General features: G+C 36.1%; 2 protein-coding genes across 2 annotated transcripts in view; both read left to right on the forward strand.

The window, feature by feature from the left end:
- The first annotated feature begins 1,996 nt into the window (after window positions 1-1,996).
- Window positions 1,997-9,780, forward strand: ufm1 (ubiquitin-fold modifier 1). Its single transcript, XM_051910608.1, has 6 exons — window positions 1,997-2,165; window positions 2,267-2,323; window positions 4,151-4,208; window positions 6,346-6,385; window positions 7,522-7,554; window positions 8,567-9,780. Coding segments are annotated over exons 1-6 (273 nt in total). The 5' UTR covers window positions 1,997-2,163; the 3' UTR covers window positions 8,650-9,780.
- A 10,573-nt stretch (window positions 9,781-20,353) lies between these two features.
- Window positions 20,354-27,377, forward strand: part of frem2a (FRAS1 related extracellular matrix 2a) — a 64,005-nt gene continuing 56,981 nt past the window's right edge. Inside the window, exon 1 of the mRNA XM_051908759.1 lies at window positions 20,354-25,532. Coding sequence (XP_051764719.1) covers window positions 20,534-25,532 — 4,999 coding nt within the window. The 5' untranslated portion in view covers window positions 20,354-20,533. The remainder of the gene's footprint in view (window positions 25,533-27,377) is intronic.

The following is a 27,377-nucleotide window of genomic DNA, read 5'->3' on the forward strand; positions in this document are numbered from 1 at the left end:
CGATTTGGCGACAAAAGATTTGATAAATTCGTAGTGGTCTTAATAGCTCACATTTGATGCAAAACAACTTTATTCAGTGTCAGTAACGAAGCAATTGCACTATTCTCTGGTTGGTATTCAGCAGATCAACTTTTCCGCTTTATCTAAGTGGTTTCAATAAGCCTGTGACAAAAGCGAAATGGACTCCTGCAAAATTGTCAGCGTCTAGTGAATTTGGGTTTCAAGTCACACTGAGAAGTCTGTTTTCTTCAACACCCACATGTCCCTCTAGGGAAGCTGCTGGCAGTGTGCCCTATGGTGCCAACAAGCAGGGTTTGCTTTATGAGGATGACTCATGAGACTCAAGTTAGCTTACAGCCCTCCATAAATCCAGCAGCCGCCAGCGCTATATAATCTTCACTCTGAGACCAGCCAGAAAATAGACCTTTGGGCCAAACAGATTATGGCAAATGTGTATTTAAAATATGATTAATCAATTGTTCCAACACCAGTCCACCCCCGATTCCTAATTGGGCCTAAATGGGCTTTTGCATATGAAAAAAAAAAGTGTGAGTATAAAACGCAGGCCTATTTCCATCAATGTTTTTTTTCTTGGTTATGTGAATGTTAAGGGAACATTCCATTTTGCACCCTCAAGTTGTTTCAAACCTATGAGTGAAGAATATGGGTAACCATTTTTGACATTTTTTTTTTCATACTATGGAAGTCAATAGTACCCCACAACTCTTTGGTTTCCCATATTTTTCAAAACTTCTTCATTTGTGTTCAGCAGAAGAAAGATATTCATGCAGGTTTGGAACAACTTGAGGTTGAGAAAAATCCAGAGATCCAGTGTATGAATGTTTTTGTGTTAACGTTTTAAGAACATTATTAAAGACCAAATAACTCTGAAAGAACATTCTCTTAACGGTATTGGAGTTTGAGAGAACTTTGCCAGAATGTTAGGGAAGTTCTGACAGCATTCCCTGTTAGCTGGGTTGGTTCAGTTATCTGCATTGGTGATACATAAAAAAAATACTTACTGAACTTCTTAAAAAATGCAGGTTTTTCATATTCAAGATAAAGACTCTTAGAGTGATTGTAAGTTAACTTTCAGAATTTACAAAACAAAAAAGCTAGAACAAAATGAATGCAAATGTTTTCAAGTATTGTTTTGTGTTTTTTGTTTGTTTGTTTGTTTGTTTTTTGCAGTACCTCTTTATTTATAAATGTTGTTAAGTCAAAGTCTTTAAACGGCAAGGCACAATGATAATAATGTTAATGGGCCTTATATAATTCAATTTAATTTTGGCTCCAAAAATATTCCAAAACTTTAAAGTACAAGTTAGAGGTTTAAATTCCAGTGATTTTGCCATGACACTATTAGATATGTTTGATCAATTATTGACTAAAATAAATTAACCAAGAATGACAAGCAGCAAGTTTTAAACACATCAAATGTCTTCAGAATTGGGATTTTGGCCTATCCCTTAAAATAAACAGAAAATAAAATAGTTTTAACAATAAGCATTTCCTGAGGTTCATCTTGAACCAATTACCGTTTGTTGAAGAAAATGATGAAATAGACTCTATTTTATTCCTTATTTGTGGGAATAATTTAATTTAATATTTAAAGAAATAACCTATTGCACAGGCACATTTTTAACACAAAACATTTCACAAAAATAGGCCTAAGTTAGGCTAGTTGAAGGTAATTTTGAAATTATTATAGAGAAAATGGTTCAGCATAATTTGTATGCAGATACAACTCCTGTTAGTCGTTTTTATAGCAATGACATTATTATTTACACATTTTAAGTATGATTCTTCTTTGCAAATGCAATTCATCACTATTGCCCTTCATTTACATGTCTAAAATGCTTCGGTGCATTAACAACACACTTTACGGTAATACCCACTTCGAGGCGGCTTGAAATTTGCCTGACTGAAATGCACAAGCCGCAACAGTTTCTGTTTTATCTGCTTTTTTCCTTCTTCTTTTCATTTCTCTAAAATACTTGAATATGATCCAATTGATAAAATGTAACACTAGTAGTTTTAAAAAGGGCAAATTGAGAGAGACGGAAAAGAGAGGGCCATTGAACAGATGACGTGTTACAGCAGGTCCTTGCATCTTCCGGGTCGGTGTAAACAGTGTGCGGTCTTCTCATACAAATCAGTAAAATGTAAGTAAAGCTATTTATCATTTAACAACACTTTATTTTAGTTATACCGTGTATTTCATCTATAAATAAACTCCATGAATATGTGTCTCTGTCTGTATTAGGTCGAAAGTAACGTTTAAAATCACGTTGACGTCGGACCCTCGGTTACCATTTAAAGTGTGAGTGACACATCATTCAACACATGACACACACACCATCAACATTAATATTCCTGTTTTAATTGTTTCATTAGCCCTGATTTGCTTGATTTTATTGATTCTAATAGGAGCGTAAATTATTATGTGTCGCAGCTCTGCAGTTTGAGGAGCTGAATCATTTTTTTTTTTTTAACCTTGATTGCTTAATTCTATTCATTTATTCATTAATTTATTCATTCAGTTTCTTCGTTAATTAAGTAATTCATAAGCTAATTGCCAAACTGACTGATTTATATTTTTAAAATTTAGTTTTAGCACAACTATCAACTGGGAAATGTAAGGCAAGATAAAATAGGTTAATTATAACCATGCTTCCCCCGTTGATTAAAATAAATAGTGCAGTATGACAGTTGTTTTGTATTATAACTTTTCTGAAATACTATGATTAAATGTGCACATGAAACATTATCTAATTAAACTTGCACGAATTTGCATACATTTCCAGAACAACAATTAGATCATTTGATACAGCCAGGTTCAAAATTGTTGTTTCATTTTGTTGACATATTAAAGTTAAAGGCTTTTCATGGGGAATTTCGGATAACTTTTTTTTTTCTACTTCATAAATCAAAAAATACTTTTAGCAGTAAGAAAAAAAAAATTACCATATTTTTAGGAATAAAATGTTATACAAATCAAGTGAAGAATATATCATGTATAAAAACCCCTTTGTAAAAACCTTCAGAATATAGATAGAAATACAGTTGGTGTATGTAAATTTTACTGAAGTGTAGGTTTCTGGCTCAGTGCATGAGAGCCTTTAAAATAAGTATTTTGATTCAAATCTACAGATGCAAATAGTTAATGTGTAATAAAATAAACTCTTAGATGTGTGTTTTGCATATTTTCTTTACACTAGTATGCAAGAAGAAATGTTATGGATGCAAAATAGTCCAAAACCTTAAAATTGGTCAGTGCATGGGAAAAAAAAATAATAATAATAATAATTTCCTGTATTGTCTTGCCTTATGTCAGTTCTTAAAGGGTTAGTTCACCCAAAAATGAAAATTCTGTCATTAATTACTTACCCTTAAGTCGTTCCAAACCCGTAAGACCTTCGTTCATCTTCAGAACACAAATTAAGATATTTTTGACAAAATCCAAGAGATATATGACTCTTCTATAGACAGCAATATAACCACCACTTTCAAGGTCCAAAAAGGTACTAAAGACATCGTTAAAATGGTTGACGTGACTGCTGTGGTTCAACCTTAATTTTATGAAGCGATGAGAATACTTTTTGTGCACAAAAACAAAACAAAAATAACGAATTTATACAACAATATCTTCTTTTGGGTGAACTAACCATTTAAGTCTGTTTGCCATATTGATTGCAGTCACTGTAATAGTGCTATGGTCTGTGGTAATTTATAAATGTCACACTGTGTCTGATGGCAAACACACATTTGAGAGTGGTCTGTTAAGTGCCATTCAATTTCAAACAGACTGATTTACCAGCTCAGCCTTAAGCACCTGCAATGCTGATGCTCACCGGCCAGTTTGGATGATTTTTTTCAAATGCCATGTTTTTGAAAATATCATTCAGTGACAATCGATAGACATGAGCTGGTTAAGATGACCAGAGAATAATTTGAAAAAGCGTAATGTTTTTTTTAATGTACTCTGTTTTAAAACAAAATTAGACAGTGTTATGCTTCATATAATATGCTACTGTTGTGCTTTGTTTCTGGACAACCCATTCTCTATAGTAACACTTTCTACACAGGGTTTTTTTTTTTTTTTTCCCCAATTGTTACACAAAGATTCATTGGCATGATTGTATTTCAGATTAAGTGTACCTGAGAGCACGCCGTTCACTGCAGTTTTGAAATTTGCAGCAGAAGAGGTGAGCTGATTCATTGTCTGTTTAAAAAGAATTGGTGCAGTTGTGCATATGTGCATATGTTCACAGTCTTACTGCAACCTTATTTGAAAACTTATTTTTGACAGATCTGCTGAGGTGTAACATTGTGTCTTTGCCAAGCTTAGTTACATGTTAAAACATGATGAAAAAAATATTCTGCATGAGAATGATCTTGTATTATGACTGCCTTTCTGCTCAATTCTGGGAAATCATTGAATAAAATGGTCTACATCACATAGCATGGATCATGACGTGAACTTTAGCTCAGTTATATCCCATAGCTTTAATACTGTCTTTTTTAGTCTGATTTATCTTTTTTTGAGACACACAGCTTATCTTTGTCCACAGCCTCATTAAAATCAGAGCATGATCAATGCAGAATCAGATAATACAGTTGATAAGGATCTAAGTCATAATGAAACTAGGACCAATGTTAGTTTGACAACATTTCATTTCATTTAAGTAGATTATATATCAATATATATTTTTGCAGATTAACCAAATGAAGACTGATATTGTAAAGTTATACTGTTTAAATAAGAAATGACATTAGGGATTGATCAATATTATTTTGTAAAATGATATTGATTTTTTTTTTTTTTTTTTTTTTTTTTACATTTAAGTGATATAAGAAAAAAAAAGAAAAAAAAATATATATATTTTTTTTTAACATTTAAGTGATATAAGAAAAAAAAAAAATATATATATATATATATATATATAATAGGATTATAGGATACATTATATATGTAAATTATTTTTTTGCCAACAACAATAAAACACAATATGCATTATATACGCAATATGCATATTTTAATATTCATTAATATTAATAATTCAATATTTATGTAATGTCAATAGATTGTCAGTGGATTGTAAGCTGTTTGTTTTCAGTTTTTGTGTGTGTGTGTGTGTGTGTGTGTGTGTGTGTGTGTGTGTGTGTGTGAGAAGTTTGAGTAAATGTGTAAAAGAAAGATTTGATACATTCAAGAAATTGTGTACATCTTATTAGCAGTCAATAAATAGTTTTGGTTAAATACCTCCATTTGTATTTTCTATTTTGCTCTTTATATATAGCCATTAAAAAACATTTTTGACACTTGGCATAGGCAAAGAGTAGACCAACTATTTAAACTTGAAAAGTAAGGCATGATCTTTTCAAGCTGATACAATAGTTATGTAATAATTTACATAATTACAAATTATGGCTGATACCAATATGTTCACTAATGTGCATCCTTTTTGATAAGCCACAAATCTTTTGAAACTAGGTAAAAATTTGACAGAATCCTCTTGATTTCCTGTGGGCTGTCTGGTCTCTTTCACAGCTGTATTCAGAGCACGCAGACATACGGCATGGCAGAACGACGATGCAGATTAGCTTGGGTCGTTGCTCCTTTTTTGACATAATGAAATGCCAATTCTGACAACCTCATAATAGGAAGATGTAATGCATCAAGTGGGAGCTAGAAATAATGATAAAGTGCCAGGCTTATTTTCAGGGTTTTTTTTTTTTTCACCCTCTCAAAAATTTTTGTATTCCTGCTTCAGGTTATGTAAAGTGATGGTTATGTGATCTTTCATTGTTTTTGTTGTCTCTTTTCCTCCTGACAAAACTGACGAACAAAAATTAGGCAAAAGAGAAGCTGAATAAACCCCCACAAAAATCTGTATTCATTGAATTTAATATGCATTCTGAACAGTTACAAAATTGATTTTGCTGGTCACTAATTCTGGCACCAGCCAGGCATCTTGCTTCCCATCAGTTTTATACTGTTCAGTGGTGTACAAATGCCTTCAGGACACCCAGAAAGTGTTATTATATGAATTAGCCTGATTTTTGTTTGTTTGTTTGTTTGTTTGTTTTACTTTCGTGGCTCATTGTGACAGTCACAGCTCAGCCCAGAGAGCTCTTTCCTCAGACGTTTCAAGGCTTCTGTTTTCTAGCACAGACTCTTTAAATCACCTGATGCAAATGCAGACTCAAGTTGAATTTTTCTTATCCCTGCCTGACAGAGGGACTGACGGGTTGTTTATGGGATGTGTCTGACTATCAGCATAAGTTGTTGATGGATGAACAATAAAACTTTTTTTTTTTTAATTCCTCTTTGATTTAAAGTTTAAAGTGCCAGCAGCCACCAGTGCCATCATTACAAACGGTAAGTTGTTGATATTATTATTGTCATTATCATAATGCTCATATTTGATTAAATCTTTAAACCAGTGGTTATCAACCTTTTTGACACCAAGGCCTCCCATCATCCATAAAAATATTGTCCATAAAGTCCCCCTAGCCCCAGTTTTGTCTTCAAATAAAAATAAGTCACTACAATGATTATAATTAAAATAATACAATTTCAGAATTCCCAAAGTTTTAAGAGTTGATTGTTCTTCAGGGATCCCATTCTTTTTAACCAATGCATTTACATGACTCTTGCGGTTATTCGTGATTCTTAGAACAATTTTTACTCAATTCCTATTTAATAAAATATTTTAGATATTTGAATAACTAGAAACATATATGTTCTTTATAAACATGCCCATGGCGTTTTAAGATTTTATTAGTTTGACTTAACATTAACATGACTTTTCCAGGGTTAGAAATCACAATTTTAAAAATCTCATATATTCAGTTTTCCAAGACCATGGGAAACCCCTTTTTTTTAAGATAAAAGTTCTTATTTTAAATAATGTTATTGTTAATCATCTTGAGGCTCCCTTTGATGTTTGCTCAGCCTTTTTTGGTTGAGAACCACTGCCTTAAACCAGAGTATTAAACTTCGCTAAAGTGGCCAGACTTACTAACACCTAGCAACCACCAGGTGCACCCTAACAACCACATAGCAACATCCTGGCAACCACTCATACACATTTGTATCATCATGGGTTGGGTTCTTCGATAACTGCACTAAAAAAAACTAAAGTAGCCCAATTTACAAACAACTGAGTCTTTATAAACCAGTTATTTTAAAGGCTGGTGAATTCTTCACTTAAACTCACTTAAATCTTTCAGAGCACATTCAAAACAAGCCTTTGTGTGTACTTGTATAGCCGTAGACTCGTTAATGTAATTATTGAACAAATGCTAAACAGAACAAAGAGATAACTCACCTCTCACAACACAAGGCAGTTATTGTAAATGAGATGGTTTGAATTGTGATTGTTCAGCGTTTCAGTGCGTCAGGGTTTTTCTGTGCTTTTGCCCATCTGTCTGATTAATTGATTGTCTTTAAGTTTGATTGTTTTGTGTATGTATTCACATTGCTGATGATCTTTGTGATTATTATTTGTGTAGATGGCATCGGAATCAACCCGGCGCAGACAGCAGGTCGGTGTCTCTACTTCGCTCGATCAGGGCTGCCCTGTGGAGCAGCATCTGGCTGTAATAAATGTCATTTTGTCAGCTGTAAATTGTTTCGATATATCCAAATATCACACATGGCTGGAAATTTCTGTTGCCTGTGCAAATGCATGTTTGTTTGTTTGTTGGTGCTTTAATCCACCTTCCATATATATTTTTTTAACTTCCTCTTCCCTGCATTTTCTCATCTTATGAAGCGAGATACCTCATCTCACTCTCACCATTTACATGCGTGGCTGAGATTTCCAGCCTATCCTTCATAATCACCCGCATGCAAATGAATGGATCCTTCTGTTTACTACCTCATATTGTTCATGTTTATCCGCCTGGGGACCTTTTGAGAGATCGAATGATTTCCTAAGACTCCTTCAATAGGCTCTGCATGTTTTTTGTCTCTGCAATTTCACATATTACCTAATGAATATTGATGATGTGCTTCAATTATACAATTCCCCATTGTTGTGAGTTTATTCCCCTGACTAAATGTTCCTTTACAGATGTTTTCCATCCTGCATTACTTGTCATTTAAGACGGAAGCCATCTATCTCTAATCAATGGCGTTCTGTCAATATTTTCTTCCCTGAGTGCCCTGCTGCATGTAATCGCATGAAAATGACCTGTAATTTTTCATACATGTCATGGATTGAGCCCTAAATGTCAAATGAGCTGTAATTAGTTTTATAGTAGCAACATGTATAGCCTGACCCTATGCAGCAGGTTTGTACTATAGAGACATGTATCTTTAGCTTGGATTGAAGTTATACAATCACATACTAAATATAGCCTGTACTTAGACACCTGATTAGATTTATTTTCATATGCTGAGCTGAGAGTGTTTCTTATAGAAGAGAGTCTCCGTTTGTGCTTTCATATTATTTTATGAAAATTAACTAGCAAATAGACTTTATTTGATGCGATTTTAGCTGTAAAAATGTGTCTCATACTGTATGCAATGTCATAGATGTTTGTGATTCTACAGGAAATGTGTTCCTAAAGCACGGCTCGGAGCTACGAATCATTCCCAGAGATCGGGTCGGAGGAGGTCGCCGGCCCAGGATGTGACTATCTAGTGATTTTCTGTCACAGACGATAAACATACTTGTGTATTTATTGTCCAGCCCTGAGGTGTCAACTCTCAGCTGCTCTAACAGGCACTGCTATGGCTCCAAGTCTGTCAGAGGACCTCTCAAATCTCACCGAGCTGCCATCATTTCCCCCTTTTCGGCATAAACACTCACTGGACATTGTCGTTTTTGCCCCAGAATTTCAAACCACTAGGTATTTCGATCTTTCACAAAATGTTCCAGCTGTGTAGTTTAAGATCACATACTTAATGTTTTCATAATGCATATTTTTATAGTCAATTTAATATCTTTTTCTTTCAGTTTCATGTTTTATGGTCCCATAATGGTTGTTTTGAGCTATGTATTATGTAGCTGTTATTATAGGCAGATAATGACAATGTCAGCGTTATGAAAGTCCTTCAGTTGTGTAGGTTAGTAACTATACAAAATAATATGGTTAAAGAAGCTCTAAATACGATAATCAAGCAATTCATATTATATAATATGTAAATGTATATATTAAAAAAACTTCCCATAGTTATTAAAAAGTGCAATGTTACATAAACCAATTTGACGTCTAAGTTGCTTTTTGTAGCTTTCTTGGTCACTCAGCGGCTGTGCCTTTTCATTAAGTCTTAAAACCGTGACTTACTGCAAGAGCTGAATAGTATATCAGGCTAATGAATGACAGGCTTCTACCTTTGCTTTTACACCCTCCACTTACCCTCCTTCTCTTACATTACTGCCAGGCGGAGGAGGAGAGTCTGACTATTCAGTGTCATAATGGATCTTTCATTTGTTTTAATAAAAGAGCAGGCATGCTGTGCCCTTTCCATGCCACTCATTACTGGGAAAAGGGGAGAAGTGCATTATAGATACAGCAAGGCCAACATTATTCAAACGCAGACATGTTACTCTGGATCACATTTGAAAAGGCGTCGCTTGTTTCCAGCCTCATTTGGCAGGAAATGATGCGGTTTGTTCATTAGCCGTGGAAGAAGTTGTGCTTTTACTGAAGCGAATGAGTTTTCCCCTATAACAAATGTCAAATTGAAAAGTAAAAAAGTTACAAATACACTTCTGAGTGTTCATGTCATAAATATTAAAGAATGCATTGAATAACAAACTATATAGTGCCTGTTTTTTTGTTAAATAAAGATGCTCTGCTTGTAGTTGTGCTACTTGGGATTTTTTTTTTTTTTTTTTTTTCAATTTGTTAATGTAAACACAAACCATGTTTCAAAGCTTTAAATGGATACAATAGGCTTCAAAAGTCTCCTTTATGGTACAAAGACATGCAGTGATGTTGTTATTTGCATGAATTCAATCCCATGCCATCTGTAAGAGGCCTACTTAAGCAAGCAAATGTTGAATATTTTTGTTGTATAGGTGTCATGGACATGATTGTGTGATTTGAGGGGTTTAAACAAGCCATTACTTGGCAACCTTTTAATCAGAGCTTAAAGTCTTGTGATGGCACAGATATGGGCCAGCTAAGCCTATGAAACAGCTGGACAGTACTGGGTCTTGTGTTTATCTGACCTTGTTTTCCCTCATATTTCTATAGAAACTTAATTTGAACATTTCTAAGAGGTTTGTGAGAGACTGAAAGCTCGCACAAAGGCTGGCACTCTGAATTGCTGTTGTCAAGTAAGTAATTTTCCCCCACACCTCCTGAGTGGCTGAATGTTGTCCACATGTATTACAGATAAGCTATATTGCTGCCTGTCAGTTCTGCTTCTCACTCAATGTATCTTTCAGATGAGCAGATATGTAGCATGAATTTAGAGCTTGTGCATTCAAGCAGCAGATTCGTTTTCTGGAGTTCACAGAAGTAATTAATTTGCTATATTTTTCAAGCAAAGGAAATACTTGCTTTGCTAGTGTACAGTAGCAAATTGGTTTGGCTTTTGAAATGTGGTTTTGTGCTGTTCCGTTTTTTATTTAAAAAAAAAAAAATGAATTATTTGTGTTCTTTTGTTATAACAAAGTTCAGGGAATATCAAAGAAATGCTTTTTTTTTTCTGTCACTGCCGAATACATTTTTTGACTTTACGAGACTGTAACGTCATAATTGTCAAAAATGCTTTCTGCATAAACAATAAACTGGAGGTACACTAAAGCCACAAGAATTAAAGCAAAGCAAAGCCAAAAACAAAACAAGAATCAAAGCAAAGTAAAAAATAAACAAAAACCAAAGCAAATAAAGCCAGAAACAAAATAAAAATCTAAGTCAAAGACAAAACAAAAATCAAAGTGAAGCAATGTCAAAAACTAAACAAAAAGATCAAACAGAATCAAAGCAAATCCAAAAACAAAACAAAAATCACAGCAAAGACTGAAACAAAATAAACTCCTAAACAATAATTTTGGTTTATTTTACATGCTTGAAAAGCAAATGCTTGATTCAGTTATTTATTGTTTGTTTGTTTTGGTTGGATTGTTATATTTCAGTATACTTTCACACTTGCTACCACTAAATTTGCTCTTAAAGCTAGAAAACAAGCTAACATTTATCTTGGAATTGTCTTTAAATTCTCTTTTGCAGCATATTATTTGTGAGATCATCCTTAGATATGAGATCAGTCTCACACTTGCACCTCTCTTAATTGTTTGTTTCGTATTCTAGTGGTGTCTTGCCCTGCTTTAAAATCTATTAAATGAAATGTCATGCTGGCACGAGGTTGCACCTTCTTAAAGCCCGACTTCAGTTTCATTTTACACTTGATGTGACAGGAATGACTGAACAGGACGTTAGCAGCAGTGCACGGAATCATCTGCAATTCCAACATGTGAAGAAATGTTGATTCAATGTAATATGTTGTGAAAATGTGTTTTTCATGATTGCATATTATTTGCTATAAAAAAAAAAAAAAGCATCTAGTCGGGCATTTCCAGATATATTATAAATGGTTTGCGTGACATTTGGCACTCATTTTTCAACAAACCAATCTGATATCCGACTATCAGCATTGGTAGAATATAGTCCAAGTGATGTTTACACAAACAACAATGCTAGACAAATAGACTAGGCAATGGAAAAACATCAGGCTATTAACATAACATGGAAACACCTTTGGAAGGTTGGTCATAGATCACCGTGAAAAGCACATGCAGCTTGAGGCTAATGTCACAGTGAGCGTCTGGGTGTGCTTAAAGAAAATGAAAAGCCTCAGACAGTTCAAGTGATGATAAAGCTCTTGGGTAGTAAAATGCCTCTGAAGGAATAAAAATATGTGTGTCTGAGAAACATAAACATGCACAGACAATAAGACTTCTTTCCTCTTGAACCAAGACCTGGTGTTGGCACTGGTTTGGATTTCTCTGCATGCATCACTGCAGTTAAAAACATTTTCATAACTTAATGGGAACGTTAGCAATACATTTTTTAAACATTTTTGTTAAGCTATGGTACCATCTTCAGAACAAAGAGGAAAAGAGAAAAGCTTTATAAATGCAATTTATGTTAATTCAATCAACAAACACAATTAAGTTGGAATCTGATACAAATAAAAATCCTGAAACATGAGATGGCTGTAAGCTAAAATCTTCAAAACCCATCAAATCCAGCGTTCTAATGATCATCGTTTTGATTCACCAAATGGTACAAGCATTTCAACCTAATCAGCTTCTTATAAATGTGTTATTTGATATCTCAGGTTTTGAAGAACCACATTTGTGCATGCGTACAAACAGAATGCAAACACTTATGAAAGCGCCATTATGTCACTCTACAGCATGCGGCCTATAATTAACCTCCATCCAACCTTCTCTCTCTCTTTCTCACGCCACTCCTCCTCCCTTGCTTTCTTCCCATTACTTTAGACAGGAAAAGTATGATGTGGTGGCACCAATTATAACAGCCTATTTTCTTTAGTGAAAAGGCTTGAGGTTGAAATTTGGCTCTACAAAGCAGCAGCAGGGTTCTCCAAAAAGCAAGATTAGAGCAGTCAACCTTCCCACTGCTTTTGTCAGCCTCATTAATGACCATCTCACTCCGCAACCACTGATGTATTACTGTCCATAAAAGCATTTTGGAAACCACAGATCAAACTGCAATACAGCTGAAGTACTTTGCCTATGTACATAAAGATTCAATTATGGCTTGTGTAGTGATTTGCGAGCTTGTTTGATTGGTTTGATCCTCTTGGAGCCCCGAGCTAAGAATTCATCTCAGTGTTTAGCTGTTGTTAATATTGTGCATGATCTTTGATTAGAAAGTCAAAGGGCCTCATAATTAATCTGACAGAGGCTTGTTGCAGACAGGCAATATACAGAATGCCCTCAGTTGGAGTATTTGAAAATTAAACAGCACCTTTTCCCGTGTCAGATTAACATTTTTAATAAGAATAAGTAATGCCGCTCATTTTACCTATGACTTGTGCCTATAAATGACAGTATTGCAGTGAAGTGGTATACAACCCGAATTCTGGAAATGTTGGGACGTTTTTTAAATTTGAATAAAATGAAAACTAAAAGACTTTCAAATCACATGAGCCAATATTTTATTCACAATAGAACATAGATAACATAACAAATGTTTAAACTGAGAAATTTTACAATTTTATGCACAAAATGAGCTCATTTCAAATTTGATGCCTGCTACAGGTCTCATAATAGTTGGGACGTGGACATGTTTACCTTGGTGTAGCATCTCCTCTTCTTTTCAAAACAGTGTGAAGACGTCTGGGCATCGAGGTTATGAGTTTCTGGGGTTAGAATTTGGTCCCATTCTTGCCTGATATAGGTTTCCAGCTGCTGAAGAGTTTGTGGTCGTCTTTGACATATTTTTCTCTATAGGTGAAAGATCTGGACTGCAGGCAGGCCAATTCAGCACCCGGATTCTTCTACGATGAAGCCATGCTGTTGTAATAGCTGCAGTATGTGGTTTTGCATTGTTCTGCTGAAACACACAAGGCCTTCCCTGAAATAGACGTCATCTAGAGAGGAGCATATGTTGCTCTAAAACCTTTATATACCTTTCAGCATTCATAGTGCCTTCCAGAACATGCAAGCTGCCCATACCGTATGCACTTATGCACCCCCATACCATCAGAGATGCTGGCTTTTGAACTGAATGCTGATAACACGCTCCTCATTAGCTCGGAGGACACGGCGTCCGTGATTTCCAACAAAAATGTCAAATTTGGACTCGTCTGACCATAGAACACTTTTCCACTTTGAAACAGTCCATTTTAAATGAGCCTTGGCTCACAGGACACGACGGCTCGTTCACATATGGCTTCCTTTTTGCACGATAGAGCGTTAGTTGGCATCTGCAGATGGCACGGTGGATTGTGTTTACCGACAGTGTTTCTGTAAGTATTCCTAGGCACAATCATGCCGATGAGTGATGCAGTGTCGTCTGAGGGCCCGAAGACCACGGGCATCCAATAAAGGTCTTCGGCCTTGTCCCTTATGCACAGAGATTTCTCCAGTTTCTCTGAATCTTTTGATGATGTTATACATTGTAGATGATGAGATTTGTTTGTTTGAGATTGTTTGAGATTGTTTTTAAAGTATTCCACAATCTTTTTATGCACTCTTTCACAACTCTGAGACTCTGCCTCTCTAAGACATCCCTTTTATAGCTAATCATGTTACAGACCTGATATCAATTAACTTAATTAGTTGCTAGATGTTCTCCCAGCTGAATCTTTTCAAAATTTCTTGCCTTTTCAGCCATTTGTTACCCCCGTGCCAACTTTTTTGAGACCTGTAGCAGGCATCAAATTTGAAATGAGCTCATTTAGTGGATAAAAGTGTACATTTCTCAGTTTAAACATTTGTTATGTTATCTATGTTATATTGTGAATAAAATATTGGCTCATGTGATTTGAAAGTCTTTTAGTTTTCATTTTATTCAAATTTAAAAAACGTCCCAACATTTCCGGAATTCGGGTTGTAGGTGAACTATGGGTTTTAGCCCTGTGGACTTTTAGAAATTAAAGTCTCTGAAAACACACTTTTCACATTCTCATTAGTATATTTTATTTGTCCAATAGTGCATATAAACACATTATAGCAGAATTGTGAAATTTTGTCTTTCATTTTTTTTTAAAGTAATTAAAATTCTCACCACAGTGTCATATCTCAAATCATGTATTATGTTTAATAGCATTCAAAATTACAGCTTGAATGGAAATGATGCGCAATAAAAAATATTCTGTGATATTTAGTAATGTGATATTTACCTTTTTTAGCCCATTTATTTCATTTCATGTGTTATCTCAAGCTTTTCACTGACACTGTTGTTCTCTTGATAAAATAAAATAAAATAAAGAAAATAAAGAATTGAGAATTGAAAAAGAGAATTGTTTGGTGTCATGGAATGGTGACAGAGCTGTGGGAGTCATAAATAATAACTTTTATAAAAATGTATTTTAAGTAATACAATGATAAATAATAATATAAAAATAATAATAACAAATATAAATGAATTCATATTTTTATGATGCATTTTCATAGTTTACAATAAGAACTACAGAAAACTGTATTTATATTTGTTTGACTTCATGTGAATCAGATCAAATTTTATGAGTAATTTAAATAGTGTTCGCATACCTATTCCTTCTTATATGTCATATTTGTGTTTGAGGTAGCCCAAGGAATGTAATGAAGTCTGCTGCAGTCCATTATAAATGGTCTTTTCTCCTCCATCACGATTTTAAATTTACAGGTCTGACCTTCTCACACTCTGGTATTTCAAAAGTTACACACAAGCTTTGATGGATGATGGATTCTCTCTAAGTCGCCACAGTCAGTTTCAGTGTTAGGGTCTGACTTGAAAACTATATTTCATTCTCTCTCAAATGGTGAAATCAGACACTATTAACCTGATGTGGCACAGTCCTTTCTGATTGAGCAGATCTTCGCCTGTGGCCTTTCCTGACACCAGTCCACCCTGTCCACCCTTCACAGGGCCTGCATTAGATCTCATTTTAGATTATCTGCCTCAAATGGAAATCCAAGAGACCTTTTACTGACAGGGTCTGAACACACATGAAAGACAAACATTTGTTTCCTTCCTTGATTATCTCCACTCTTGTTCAAGCTTATTCTTTCAATTACAACCTAACACTGTAATATCCCTTGCAATTCTGCGCTTGTTTGGATCAATACTGTAATCAGCTGAGGCATTACTTACTCTCTGAATCATCAGTGAAGTCTGACATTAAATGATATGGAATGGTACAACAGTGCCCTCTTCAGGATCATCAACCTTATTGCGTGAGGATTTTGGACATTTGCCATGAAGCCTTAATGATGCCTAATTATAACTTGCTGCCACAGAGCTGATGAGGTCTTTACTTTTCAACCCCTACAATCAGAACCCTTTATGTAACACTCAATTAATCTCTCAAACAGGCAACAGTACTGAGAGTTTCCTCTCTCCTGCAGGTTACTTTTGAAAATTAGCCTTGGTAATAGCAGCAGGTGACGCACCGCTGGCTGCCAACAAATATATTATACCTCACTGACTCTGACTCATATGTACTTTTAGACCATACATGTAAAAAAAAAAGTTATGAAACAACATTTAACAGTGACCAGAAAGGGCTTAAGATGGTAGTTTGTCCTTGAACTTTGACAGCGGTCATTGACATAATGTCACTCAGCAAACAAGTGCTTGTGCACAAGATATAGAGTGCAAGACAGAGAATAATATGTAAATTAAGCACTAATGAGGGCTCTTCTGGTATGTCTGAGGGAGATATGTAAATATTTACAATAGAGTGTGACATTTAAAGAAACTGTAACAATTCATTAATTAAGCTAATTACCCCCCCTCCCCCCCCACACACACTCCCCTCAGCACCACTAATACAGAGAATTAATCTAAAATTTCAACACACTGTATATGTGATAAATGTGAAACTTTTACAGAGTTTTGTCATATTTCCTCTTCTATTTCCGCTTCTATTAAATGTGTTGTTATAATTCAGCAAACAAATGATTTTAAGAAAATGTAATCAAAGAAATTCAGAAATAAAAAGGTGTTAAAAAAACTTCCTCTTTTTGGCATTTTCCATTACAGAGAAGGAATAAGGAGAAGCCAATCATGGATGGCCTTTGTTGGATCAATGAGCTTGTAAGGCAACAATGATATTTATTTCATAATTTTGATTTCTTTTTTGTCCCAGAATTTTGACCTTTTATGGCATGATTATGAATTTATGTCATAATTATAGTTTATTTTTCTTATGTAGCAGAAATGGGCTTCCATAAAAATATGTATAATGCAAATTATGCTAATTATTTCTTAGCATCTCATTAGTGGGGCTTTTTATCTTATAATTTCGACCTTTTATGTCTTAATTATGACTTTTTATCTCATAACTCAGACTTTTATCTCATAATTATGATTTACCAAAGCTTTAATTTTTTTGTTCTTTGTCTTATATGGTGGAAATGGGCTTCAATAAAAAAAATAAATAAATAAAAAAAAATTATGCTATTATGCTAATTATAACTTAGCATCTAATAAGATTAACTTTTTATTTTATCATTTCAATAATTGACTTTTTATCCCATAATTTTGACATTTTTATGTCATAATTGTGATTTACTAGTGATTACCATGTTTTTTGTTGTTGTTGTTTTCCCCCTTTTTCTTATGTAGCGGAAATGTTTATAGTTTATAGGCCTATAATATGATTTTAATTATATTATATTCTTTCATTATTCTTTATTGTCGGATGCTGCCAATTTACAGCAGCTGGAATGGGAATTTTGTTAAAAAAACAAAATGGCAACTGTTATACCTCAGAGCAAATGCATGTCTGGTCTGACTCAAGCACAGCGGCATCAGCACAGCAGTTGTTACTCAATGATTGTCATTTAGCTCCAAACAGAGGTCTAATTTGAACCTAAAGCTTTCAATTTGAACCCCCCACCACCACCACCACCCGCTGTTCTCAGGTCTTTAGAGTGAGAGTAGCTGAAAAACAGATAATGTTAAACGAACATTTAGACAACACTGAGCACTGGCTTAAGAATATTTGCCGTCCCTTCAAGCATCTGTAACAGAAATGGCAACAGTACTCAAGAGGAACAAGTGACCTTTCAGAAAATGCATTGTAAAGTTCTGATACTCTCTGACAAACCCCAGATGATGTTTTATTCTTTTGCAAGGTGCAAAGATGCATTGTTGACGTTAACAGGAGGTATTTTTAACTGTGGTTTAGCTTCTTCCAGATCCATTGGGAGGACAAAACCTAGAAAATGTTTTGTTGTTACCAAGATTGTGTTTCACATATCTTTTCTTTTCTTCAGGATCATTATGGGCAAGCTATGTCCTTAATATTCTTATCTGTGTTCATCTAGGATAAAGTAAGATAAATAAATTCCACAAGTTTGGGAAGAATCTGAATATGTTACCCAGCATAATTCGAAAATGAATAAATCTGATCATCTGCACAAGAACATCCCATTAGTGACTGATAAATTCATTATTTCTGAACAAGTGTCCAGTTTTAAAATGTATTGTTTCATGAATCATTCAGTGAGACTGTCTGACAAGTGAGAATTTTTAAATTTGTTTAGGTGGTATTTTTATATACTAGACATGTACTATTTGGCATTGTAATTCTGCAGTCATGCCAAATGACAGACTGTCACCACAGGAGAACAGAGGAAACCTGAGAAAGGACGTTCAACAGCTGTGAACTTTAATATAAGCGGGCTGCCTTATTTATCACATGTATTTGGATAATGTTGTGTATATGAAAATAAAATGCACTGTAAAAATCCTCTAGGACATCAAATAAATAAATAGATGGTTTTGTCAGTAATTGTTGTGTGCTTTATATCAACGGAAAGCTCAAGTCTTGATTGCATCTTTTTTAATACCCTAAAATCCTTATCATACTAACATCAGTTTAAGCACTGAAATTTTTTTTTTCTCTTTGTTGTTTCGAAGTGCTGTTTCGCCCCACTTCTTGCAGAACTACAAACTTTTCAATGCTTTTGGTCCCTTTGGACAAAGTTTGTTGTAGTCTTGATCACAGAGATTAGAGTTCTGATTGATTCTGTCTACCTCCACCAATAAAGTGGGCATATTTTCCCAGAGCTACATTCAGACAAAAAATTAAATTGAAAAACTGAGATGAGGGAGAGAAAATACCAAGACTCTAACTCAGTCAAGCCATCAGGAGTTTTTATGGTGTCTGAACAGATGATTGATTACAGGTTTGAAGGTTTGTGGGAAACAGTCATTCTCAGAGAGCACACGTGAAAACACTGACTGTAGTCTTTCATACTATAATTATAAAACATGTGTCCCAACAAACTTCTGAAGACTCTCTCCTGTCCTCTCCCGCATGGATTTTTCTTTCACTGAAGAAGGAACCATTGTACAATGTGTCATGCCCTAAAACATCTCATAAACTGTAGAGAAGACCAGGGCATTTAAAAAAAAAAATTTTTTACTTCTTATCTAAGAGACTACACACAATACAAATCTGGTGTTCATCTTTTGGTATAAGAAAAAAAAATATATATATATCCCAAATGTAATAGTACCATTTAAATATTTAGATTAAGAAAGACCTGATCATAATTTTATATTTAATTCAAAAAGTCTGAATGTTATGTTAATAGAACAATATTAACCTACTGCATCTCGCATAAGAGCTGACCATATATTAAATCATTAATATTTAATGCAATGTAGTTGTTATCTTTATATGATACTAATTCTTTTAACTGTCAGGAGTAATGTTTTTAAAGCAAAAGTCTAAGTGGTAGCCACCTACATTATTAAAAATGGATTAAATCATTTTTACTAAAATATATTCATCAACTGAAGTCAAAAACTGTCTTTAATCTAGACACTTTAATTAGATAATGTTCATTACATACAGTATTTTAAATATTCAATACTTCTGTTCAGTCATACAATTTTTATTTCATAGCTAATGGCACAATTGCCCCCGACCTTATAGCTGAGATAAGATTAAGTCTTTTATGGCTCCCAGTGACAGTGTGAGTATGTGATGGTTATATTAACTCTTCATTGTTTTCTGTATCCTGGGGGTTACAGATATTTGAGGGGCTGAAGGGAGGATTCATGAGTGAGCGGACCTAATATCTGAGTAAAATATTAAAAAGGGTCCCTAAGGCAGGTCAAGTGACCTAGCATAAAAAGTTTTAACTGACTTTAAGGGAAATGTTGATATCTTCTACAAGTTATTTATTTTTATTCATTTGTCATAGTTTTTCAATCAAAAGCAATTTACACTTCATTCAAGGCTCACATACAGGCTATTATCAGTTCATGCATCCCTTGGTAATCTGACCCAACAGTTTTATTACTGTTTAAGCGACTTGGGAAATACAAACTTTTAAGTGTGTTGCAAATGAAAATAATTTTGTATATGTATTAATAAAATAGAGCATTAAAACTTAAGTACTGGATCTATTAAAAAATATATAGCACATATAGGCAACATATGTACCAATATATGTATTTTTCACAAACGATAGAGATCATTTTACTGATAATAAACAGAACAAATCTCTTCAGTTTATCTAAATGTATAGAATTTGTACCCAGACGCGACTATCACAACTAACAGTGACAGTAAAATTCTGTGAGAATACCACCTGCTAACGTGGGAATTCAACTCTCCATCCAATAGAATGAGGCTATGGGCGTGTCCTCCTGCTGCCATCCATGCACAAGTTAAAACTGAGCTCGCTCTGAGTCCGTGGGAATGCCGCGCGAGCATCCTGGCGCGCGTGTAGGATTTCTGAACTTTCTGTGTTTGTCTCCTGTTCCCTCGTGGATGTAATCATAACAGCGGAAAACCCAATCGAGCACTATTTGGATATTCAAATTACTCAAGAACATCCTGTGGCTGTTCACATTCGCGTTCAGCATGGAACTTTACAGATTTCTCATTCTCTTGCTTTCTTTGACAGGTAGTTCAGCGCGAGGAGTTGAAACACACGGTTTGTCGTACGCGTACACGCCAGAACTCTCCGAGGACGCGATACTGGTTGCAAACAACGGCATACACGTGCCTTTCGGGAGATCTGTTTACATCGATCCCATCAACGATTTGGTCATTGAAGTTCAGCCTGGAGACAGGTGCAGTATTACCGTTCTGGATAATGATCCACTGTCTCAGAGACCGGGACATGTGTCTCCTAAAAAGTTCCCGTGTGAATTTGGTCCTAACGATGTGAGATACTCTCATTTAGGTTCTAGGAGCCCTGCGGGTGACAGGGTGAAGCTGCAACTCAGGTATGACACTCAGACTGAAACTATTATCATCCCCTTCATGCTGGAAGTTGAGGTTGTTTTCACTCAATTGGAGATTGTTACTAAGAACATGCCTCTTATTGTTGATAAACTGCGTGGTACTAGCAATCCTATTGGCAGGAAGGTTTTAGACTTTACATATGATAAAGACTCTGAACAATGTGAGGTAACATCACTGGCTGCCAGCAGTCTTCTTCCTAGATATGGTAAAGTTGTTGATGAGAGCAAACTGGAGAAAATGATGGACTGTGACCTGTTTCTCAAATCAGATATCCGCTATGAGCACACGTCTACCCACAAATCACCCAATAAGGATTACATCCCGATGGTCGTGGAGCTACGGAGCAAAGAAAATAATTTACTGAAACAAGAGTTTTTCCATGTGATGATCCGCATAAAAGAGGGCGAGGAAAACACTCCCCCCAGACCGAGTTTCGTGTCTATGATGATGATGGAAGTTGATCAGTTTGTTATGACGGCTTTAACTCCTGATATGTTGGCTGCGGAGGACACGGAATCCAATCCTGATGATCTCATTTTCAACATCACTTCTCCTCTGTCTTTTGAGGAGGGTTATATTGTGAGTACAGATGATAGGAATTTACCTATCACATCCTTTTATCAAAGGGATCTGAAAGATCTGAAAATAGCCTACAAACCTCCCTCTCTGGACTCAGATACTGAGAGAATCTTTCAAATAGAGTTAGAGGTCATAGACACAGATGGTGGGATTTCAGATCCTTTTGCTTTCATGATTGTTGTGAAGCCCATGAATACATTAGCACCAGTAGTCACTAAGAATACCGGCCAGCTGTTATATGAAGGCCAGTCTAGGCCTTTGTTTACTCAGAGCAATTTAGAAATTAGTGATGAAGACAACCTGGAGAGTGTGAAGATAACTGTGGTTAATGGGCTGCGTCACGGTCTCTTAACTGTTCTGGGCACCAGCAGGAAGTATTTTACCCCAGCTGACCTGGAGGTCGGCATTGTGGTTTACCAGCATGATGGCAGTGACACATACAGTGATAATATAATATTCAGAATGTCAGATGGGAAGAATGAAGTTGAGTTTTTGTTCCCCATCACAATTGTACCCACAGATGATGAGCCGCCCATCATAAATGCAAACACAGGGCTGATTTTATTCAGAAATCAGATGGTGCCTATCTCACAGCTTATGCTCAGTGCAGCAGATATTGACTCTGAAGATTCCACTATTAAATTTACAATCGAGTCTCCCCTTTCTGCTATTGGTGAGGTTGTGGTGAGGCAATCTGAAGCACCTGAGGACCCGTCATCCTGGAAATTCAATGCAGAAGATGGTGTGTATGAAAAAGTAGTGACACAGTGGCTACAGAAAGATATTACAGATGAAAAGCTCTTCTATAGGCATACAGGGCCACACATCACAGAGACAGTTACTGATCAGTTCGTTTTTAAAGTACAAGATGATGCTGATCCTCCCAATCAATCTGGTGAGCATTCATTTATTATTAAAATTTTACCTATTGATGATATTCCACCCGTGCTGTTCCCAGGCACTACTTTGCAGATGACTGTACATGAATACCAGCTGACTCATTTTAGCAAGAATGTTCTTCGTTACACTGACTTGGACTCTGAGGACCGTGACCTGAAATATACAATAACTCGACCACCAACTGACACAGATGAGAATAATCCCATTAAATTTGGGTCTGTTGTTTTAACTGATAGCTCTGATACTGACATAACAGAATTTACCCAAGCGCAAATCAACCATCATAAGATTTCCTATAGTCCACCAGACCTTGAGCTCGGCATCATACCTCATGTGGTGCAGTTCCATTTCACAGTAGAGGACACGGCTGGAAATGGTGCTGATGGAGTTTTTACAATTTTTCTGCAGCCTGTGAACAACAAACCCCCACAGATAACGAACACTGGATTCACAGTCCTTGAGAGAGGGGTGCATGTCATCACGAGTGCCGAACTTGACGCAAATGACCTTGACACTGACAGTAAGCAAATTTCATTCACTCTAAGTAAAACCCCACTACATGGCCATGTTCAACATATATTTACTGATTTAAAACTAGGGAGTAGTTTCAATTTGATGGACATCTCTGATGGCAGAGTATCTTATGTCCACAATGGAGATGAAACGACAAGTGACTCTTTTAAACTTGATGTCAGTGATGGTGTTCATGTTGTAACGATCACCGTGAAGGTAGCGGTAAAGCTTATTGATGATGAGACCCCAACACTCAGACTCACAAAGGGCACCTTTGGCTCTCGCTTGGATGTGCTGGAAAATGGTGCCACAGAAATTACCTCTAATATCATCCAGGGAAAAGATGAAGACACTGATGACTTGAGGTTGACGTTCATTTTGGAAGAAGCCCCTAAGTTTGGAGAAATTCTGGTGAGTGGAGTTTCGTCAAGCAGATTCACCCAAGCTGATATAATCAGTGGCCTGGTTGTGTATGCTCACACCAGCGGTGAGATTGGTCTTACTTCGAAAGAAGATTATTTCAACCTGACCCTCTCTGACATGTCTGATGAGTGGAATGTAGGGGGTAACCGAGTAAACGGAGTCCGTGTTCACGTTACCATTCTCCCTGTTGATAACCAGACTCCAGAGGTCACAGTTGGCAATACCTTTAACGTCTTTGAGGGGGATAAAAACACAATCGGTAGGAATCAGATAAGGGTTGAGGATCCAGACACTCCAGTTGAGGACATCCTGTGTACCATCATTGTTCAGCCCACATCAGGATATGTGGAGAACATCTCTCCATCACCAGGCTCTGAAAAGTCAAGGTTGGGAATGGCAGTAAGTGCTTTTACCATCAGAGATGTGAATGAAGGTCATATTCATTATGTCCAAAGCATACATAAAGGAGTTGAGCCAGTGGAGGACAGGTTCACGTTCAGATGTTCAGATGGTGTGAATTTCTCAGAGAGGCAGTTCTTTCCCATCGTCATTATTCCCACCAATGATGAAAAACCAGAGATATTTATGCGAGAGTTTGTCGTAATGGAGGGCATGAATGTTATCATTGACACGCCACTCTTGAATGGAGTCGACGCTGATGTTCCTGCAGAAGAGTTGACATTTATCATCACCAAACCTCCAAATCATGGGTTCATCCTCAATCAGCTTGCTAGTGGCTCCGTCCCAATCACCAACTTCACTCTGGAACAAATCAAGGAAGCCTCTAGCATAATTTATGAACATGATGATTCTGAAACCACTGAAGACAAGTTTTATGTTCTTCTTACAGATGGGAAACATTCAGTTGAAGGCATCATAATGATCATGGTTATCCCTGTGGATGATGAAACACCGAGGCTTGCCATTAACGATGGACTTGAAATCGAGATTGGTGAGACAAAAGAGATAAATAGTAAAGTACTAAAGGCTACTGACCTGGACTCAGATGATGATTTGCTTACTTACATTGTTCGCTATGGCCCCAGTCAGGGCTTCCTTCACAGAAAATCAGCAGGATATGTGGACAAAAGATCTGCTGAATCACTGGAGAACATAACAATTGGCATGAATTTTACACAAAACGAGGTGAACAAGGGTCTCATTTTGTACACTCACAATGGACAGGAAGGCATTCGTGACCTTGTAAAGTTTGACATAACAGATGGCATCAATCCACTGATTGATAGATATTTCTATATTACCGTGGACAGCATTGACATGGTGTTTCCGGATGTCATCAGTAAGGGGGTGTCTCTTAAAGAAGGTGGCAAAGTTACACTCACTACAAACCTCCTAAGCACTAGCGATCTCAACAGCCCTGATGAAAACTTAGTCTTCACCATTACAAGAGCCCCGGTGAGAGGGCATTTGGAAAGCACAGATACACCAGGTATGCCTATTGTGTCCTTTACTCAGTTACAGCTGGCAGGGAGCAAGATCTACTACATCCATACTGCTGATGATGAGGTCAAGATGGACAGCTTTGAGTTTGAGGTGACCGATGGCTACAACCCTGTGTTCCGCACATTCCGTGTTTCAATTGTTGATGTTGACAATAAAAAGCCAGTACTGACCATTCACGACCTTCTAGTGACCGAGGGACAGACCAAACTCATTACGCCCTTTGAGTTGACTGTTGAGGACCAAGACACAGCTGAGCACCTGCTAAAGTTTACAGTTACCCAACTGCCCATTCATGGCAAACTGCTCTTCAACAACAGCCGACCAGTGACTTCGTTCACAAAGCAGGACCTGAATGAGAATATGATCAGCTACAAGCATGATGGCACTGAGTCGGACAAGGACAGCTTTTCTTTTACAGTCACTGATGGAACCCATTCAGATTTTTTTGTATTCCCTGATACCATTTTTGAGACCCAAAGGCCTCAGACCATGAAGATCACCATTGTTTCTGTGGACAACGGTATGCCTCAGATAGTGGTTAACAAGGGTGCACCGACTTTAAAGGTCTTGTCTGCAGGTCTGTTTGGTTATCAGATTACAAGCAAAGTCCTGAAGGCAGTGGACAGAGACAGCAGTCCTGACATTTTGGTTTTTCACATCACTGCACAGCCAGAGCATGGCTACCTGATTAGCCTGGACAGAGGAAATGACTCCATCAACACCTTCACACAAGGTAAATGAATCATCAGCACAGAAATGTTCTTATCACCATTGATTTGGTTCTGTGAAATCTTATTACTTTTTACACTCAGTGTGCTAGAACTGTGCAATGTAATCCCCTTTAGAACTATCATTTGAAGATACACATGTAAGAATTGTCTTCAAATGCTATGTACCCATCATGTTCAGGACAGGTATTCTGCTCTTATTAATGCTTGAAATAATGTAGTTCAATCTTTAAACAGACACTCAGCCCTTTGCCAAGAGCACAGACTGTAAGATGTGTCTGTCTCTTAGCCTTCAGCTTAAATTCTTGATGAGACAACTAGAGCGTTCACACATCTCCTTTCAATTATTAAGTTCTCATACTTTTGCCTTCTACTGTCCCTGTAGTGACTGACTATTTTTTGAAAAAAGTAACTGGTTGGAGGCAAACCACATTTTAAGCAGAGTTAAATGTGAAGTGTGTAATTTCTGTGCCGCTAACCATAACAAAAAGAATTGCAATATGTATTTTTTAAGCATTTTGACTAGGCCGTACTTAACAACATTGGCTCAACCAGTGGCATGAGTTTGGGGCGGGGCTAACTGTTAACGGAGCAATGGCCCATTACACACTCAAACTTTAGCTATTTAAATACTCAATGTTAAGATTTTTTGTTTTAACATTTTTTTTAATAATCAAGCTGAAAACTTGATGTTTTTGGAAGGGCATTTTGATGTTTAATGATTTAATTTATTTTATCACATGCATGAGATGTAACATGAGATGTTATGATATATAAAAAAATTACAGCTGACTCGTGCAGTTGTATTCATAAGTTTATATAGGAGTGAAATCTTGTAATTGTAAAAAAGTAAAAATTTTTATATTTATAATCATTTTAATTTTATATCTAAAATTATAATTTTTTACCTAAAAATATTCATCAGGGCTTTTCTTTATTAAATTATATGGATCTTGCAGATTTTGCAAAGGGTTTATAAACTAAGGAGCTTAACTCTTGTTACTTAGAAAATTTGATCATATCACTTTTTATAATAATTTTTACCTTAACCATGAAAATACATAAATGTCTATTAAAATGTTCTGCATATCACAAACAAATATATATATACAATTTATCTAAATATTTAAATTTAATGTTTAGAAACTCTTTCTTTTAGCTTTCAGGTAGCAAAATAATCAGCAAAATGAGTCAGCCGATAGCTTTGCATAATGCGAACAGGTTAGCCTCCTAACCTATCAAACTCTATGCAAATTTGTGAAAAGAAAAAAAAACTTAATAATTTGGCTTTTTTTATTTTTAAAAACATGTCTTTATGCGCATCCCTATAGTGCCTTTTAGCCAGAATAATAATTTTGCTCTGAAACAAGGTATTTTAATCGGCACAGGTTCATGACCTTTAACAGCGAAAGCATAAACGCACTCCTTCAAACATGAGTGCCTAGTGAGAAGATGTGAAATCCATGTCAGACTAACTTAGTCTGAAATGTGTCCCAGACGTTGGAAGAGGGCAGAACTGTGAAAACAAGAGGGAGAAACCTGGCAAACCTGACTTGACCTCATCAGTACGAGCAGTGAAGCAGAAGGGACAATCACTTCTCTTTATTTACTTTGCCCTTTCCCCATATTCTTCTGCCACTTGCTCTTTGGCATTCACTAAATATTTCACATATGAGAGAGTGTGCCAGTGATGAAAGTAGACATTTTATTTTTGATATGAAAAGCGGTTTCATCCATGCATAAAGCATCACAGGTTTACATTTTTATGAGGCCTCTTCCTCTGATTATCAATAATTTAAAGTAGTAGGTCAGAGCAAAGGGTTGAGCCAGAGAACAGAGAGCCAGGTTGT

This window comes from Ctenopharyngodon idella, chromosome 10 (assembly GCF_019924925.1).
Source record: "Ctenopharyngodon idella isolate HZGC_01 chromosome 10, HZGC01, whole genome shotgun sequence".
NCBI classification, from domain to species: domain Eukaryota; kingdom Metazoa; phylum Chordata; class Actinopteri; order Cypriniformes; family Xenocyprididae; genus Ctenopharyngodon; species Ctenopharyngodon idella.

Bases quoted from the DNA above. Each gene is read 5' to 3' on its own strand.
- ufm1 (XM_051910608.1), top strand. The intron at 4,209-6,345 runs GTGAGCTGATTC...TTTGATTTAAAG, and splicing joins TGAAATTTGCAGCAGAAGAG to TTTAAAGTGCCAGCAGCCAC. The intron at 7,555-8,566 runs GTCGGTGTCTCT...GTGATTCTACAG, and splicing joins CAACCCGGCGCAGACAGCAG to GAAATGTGTTCCTAAAGCAC.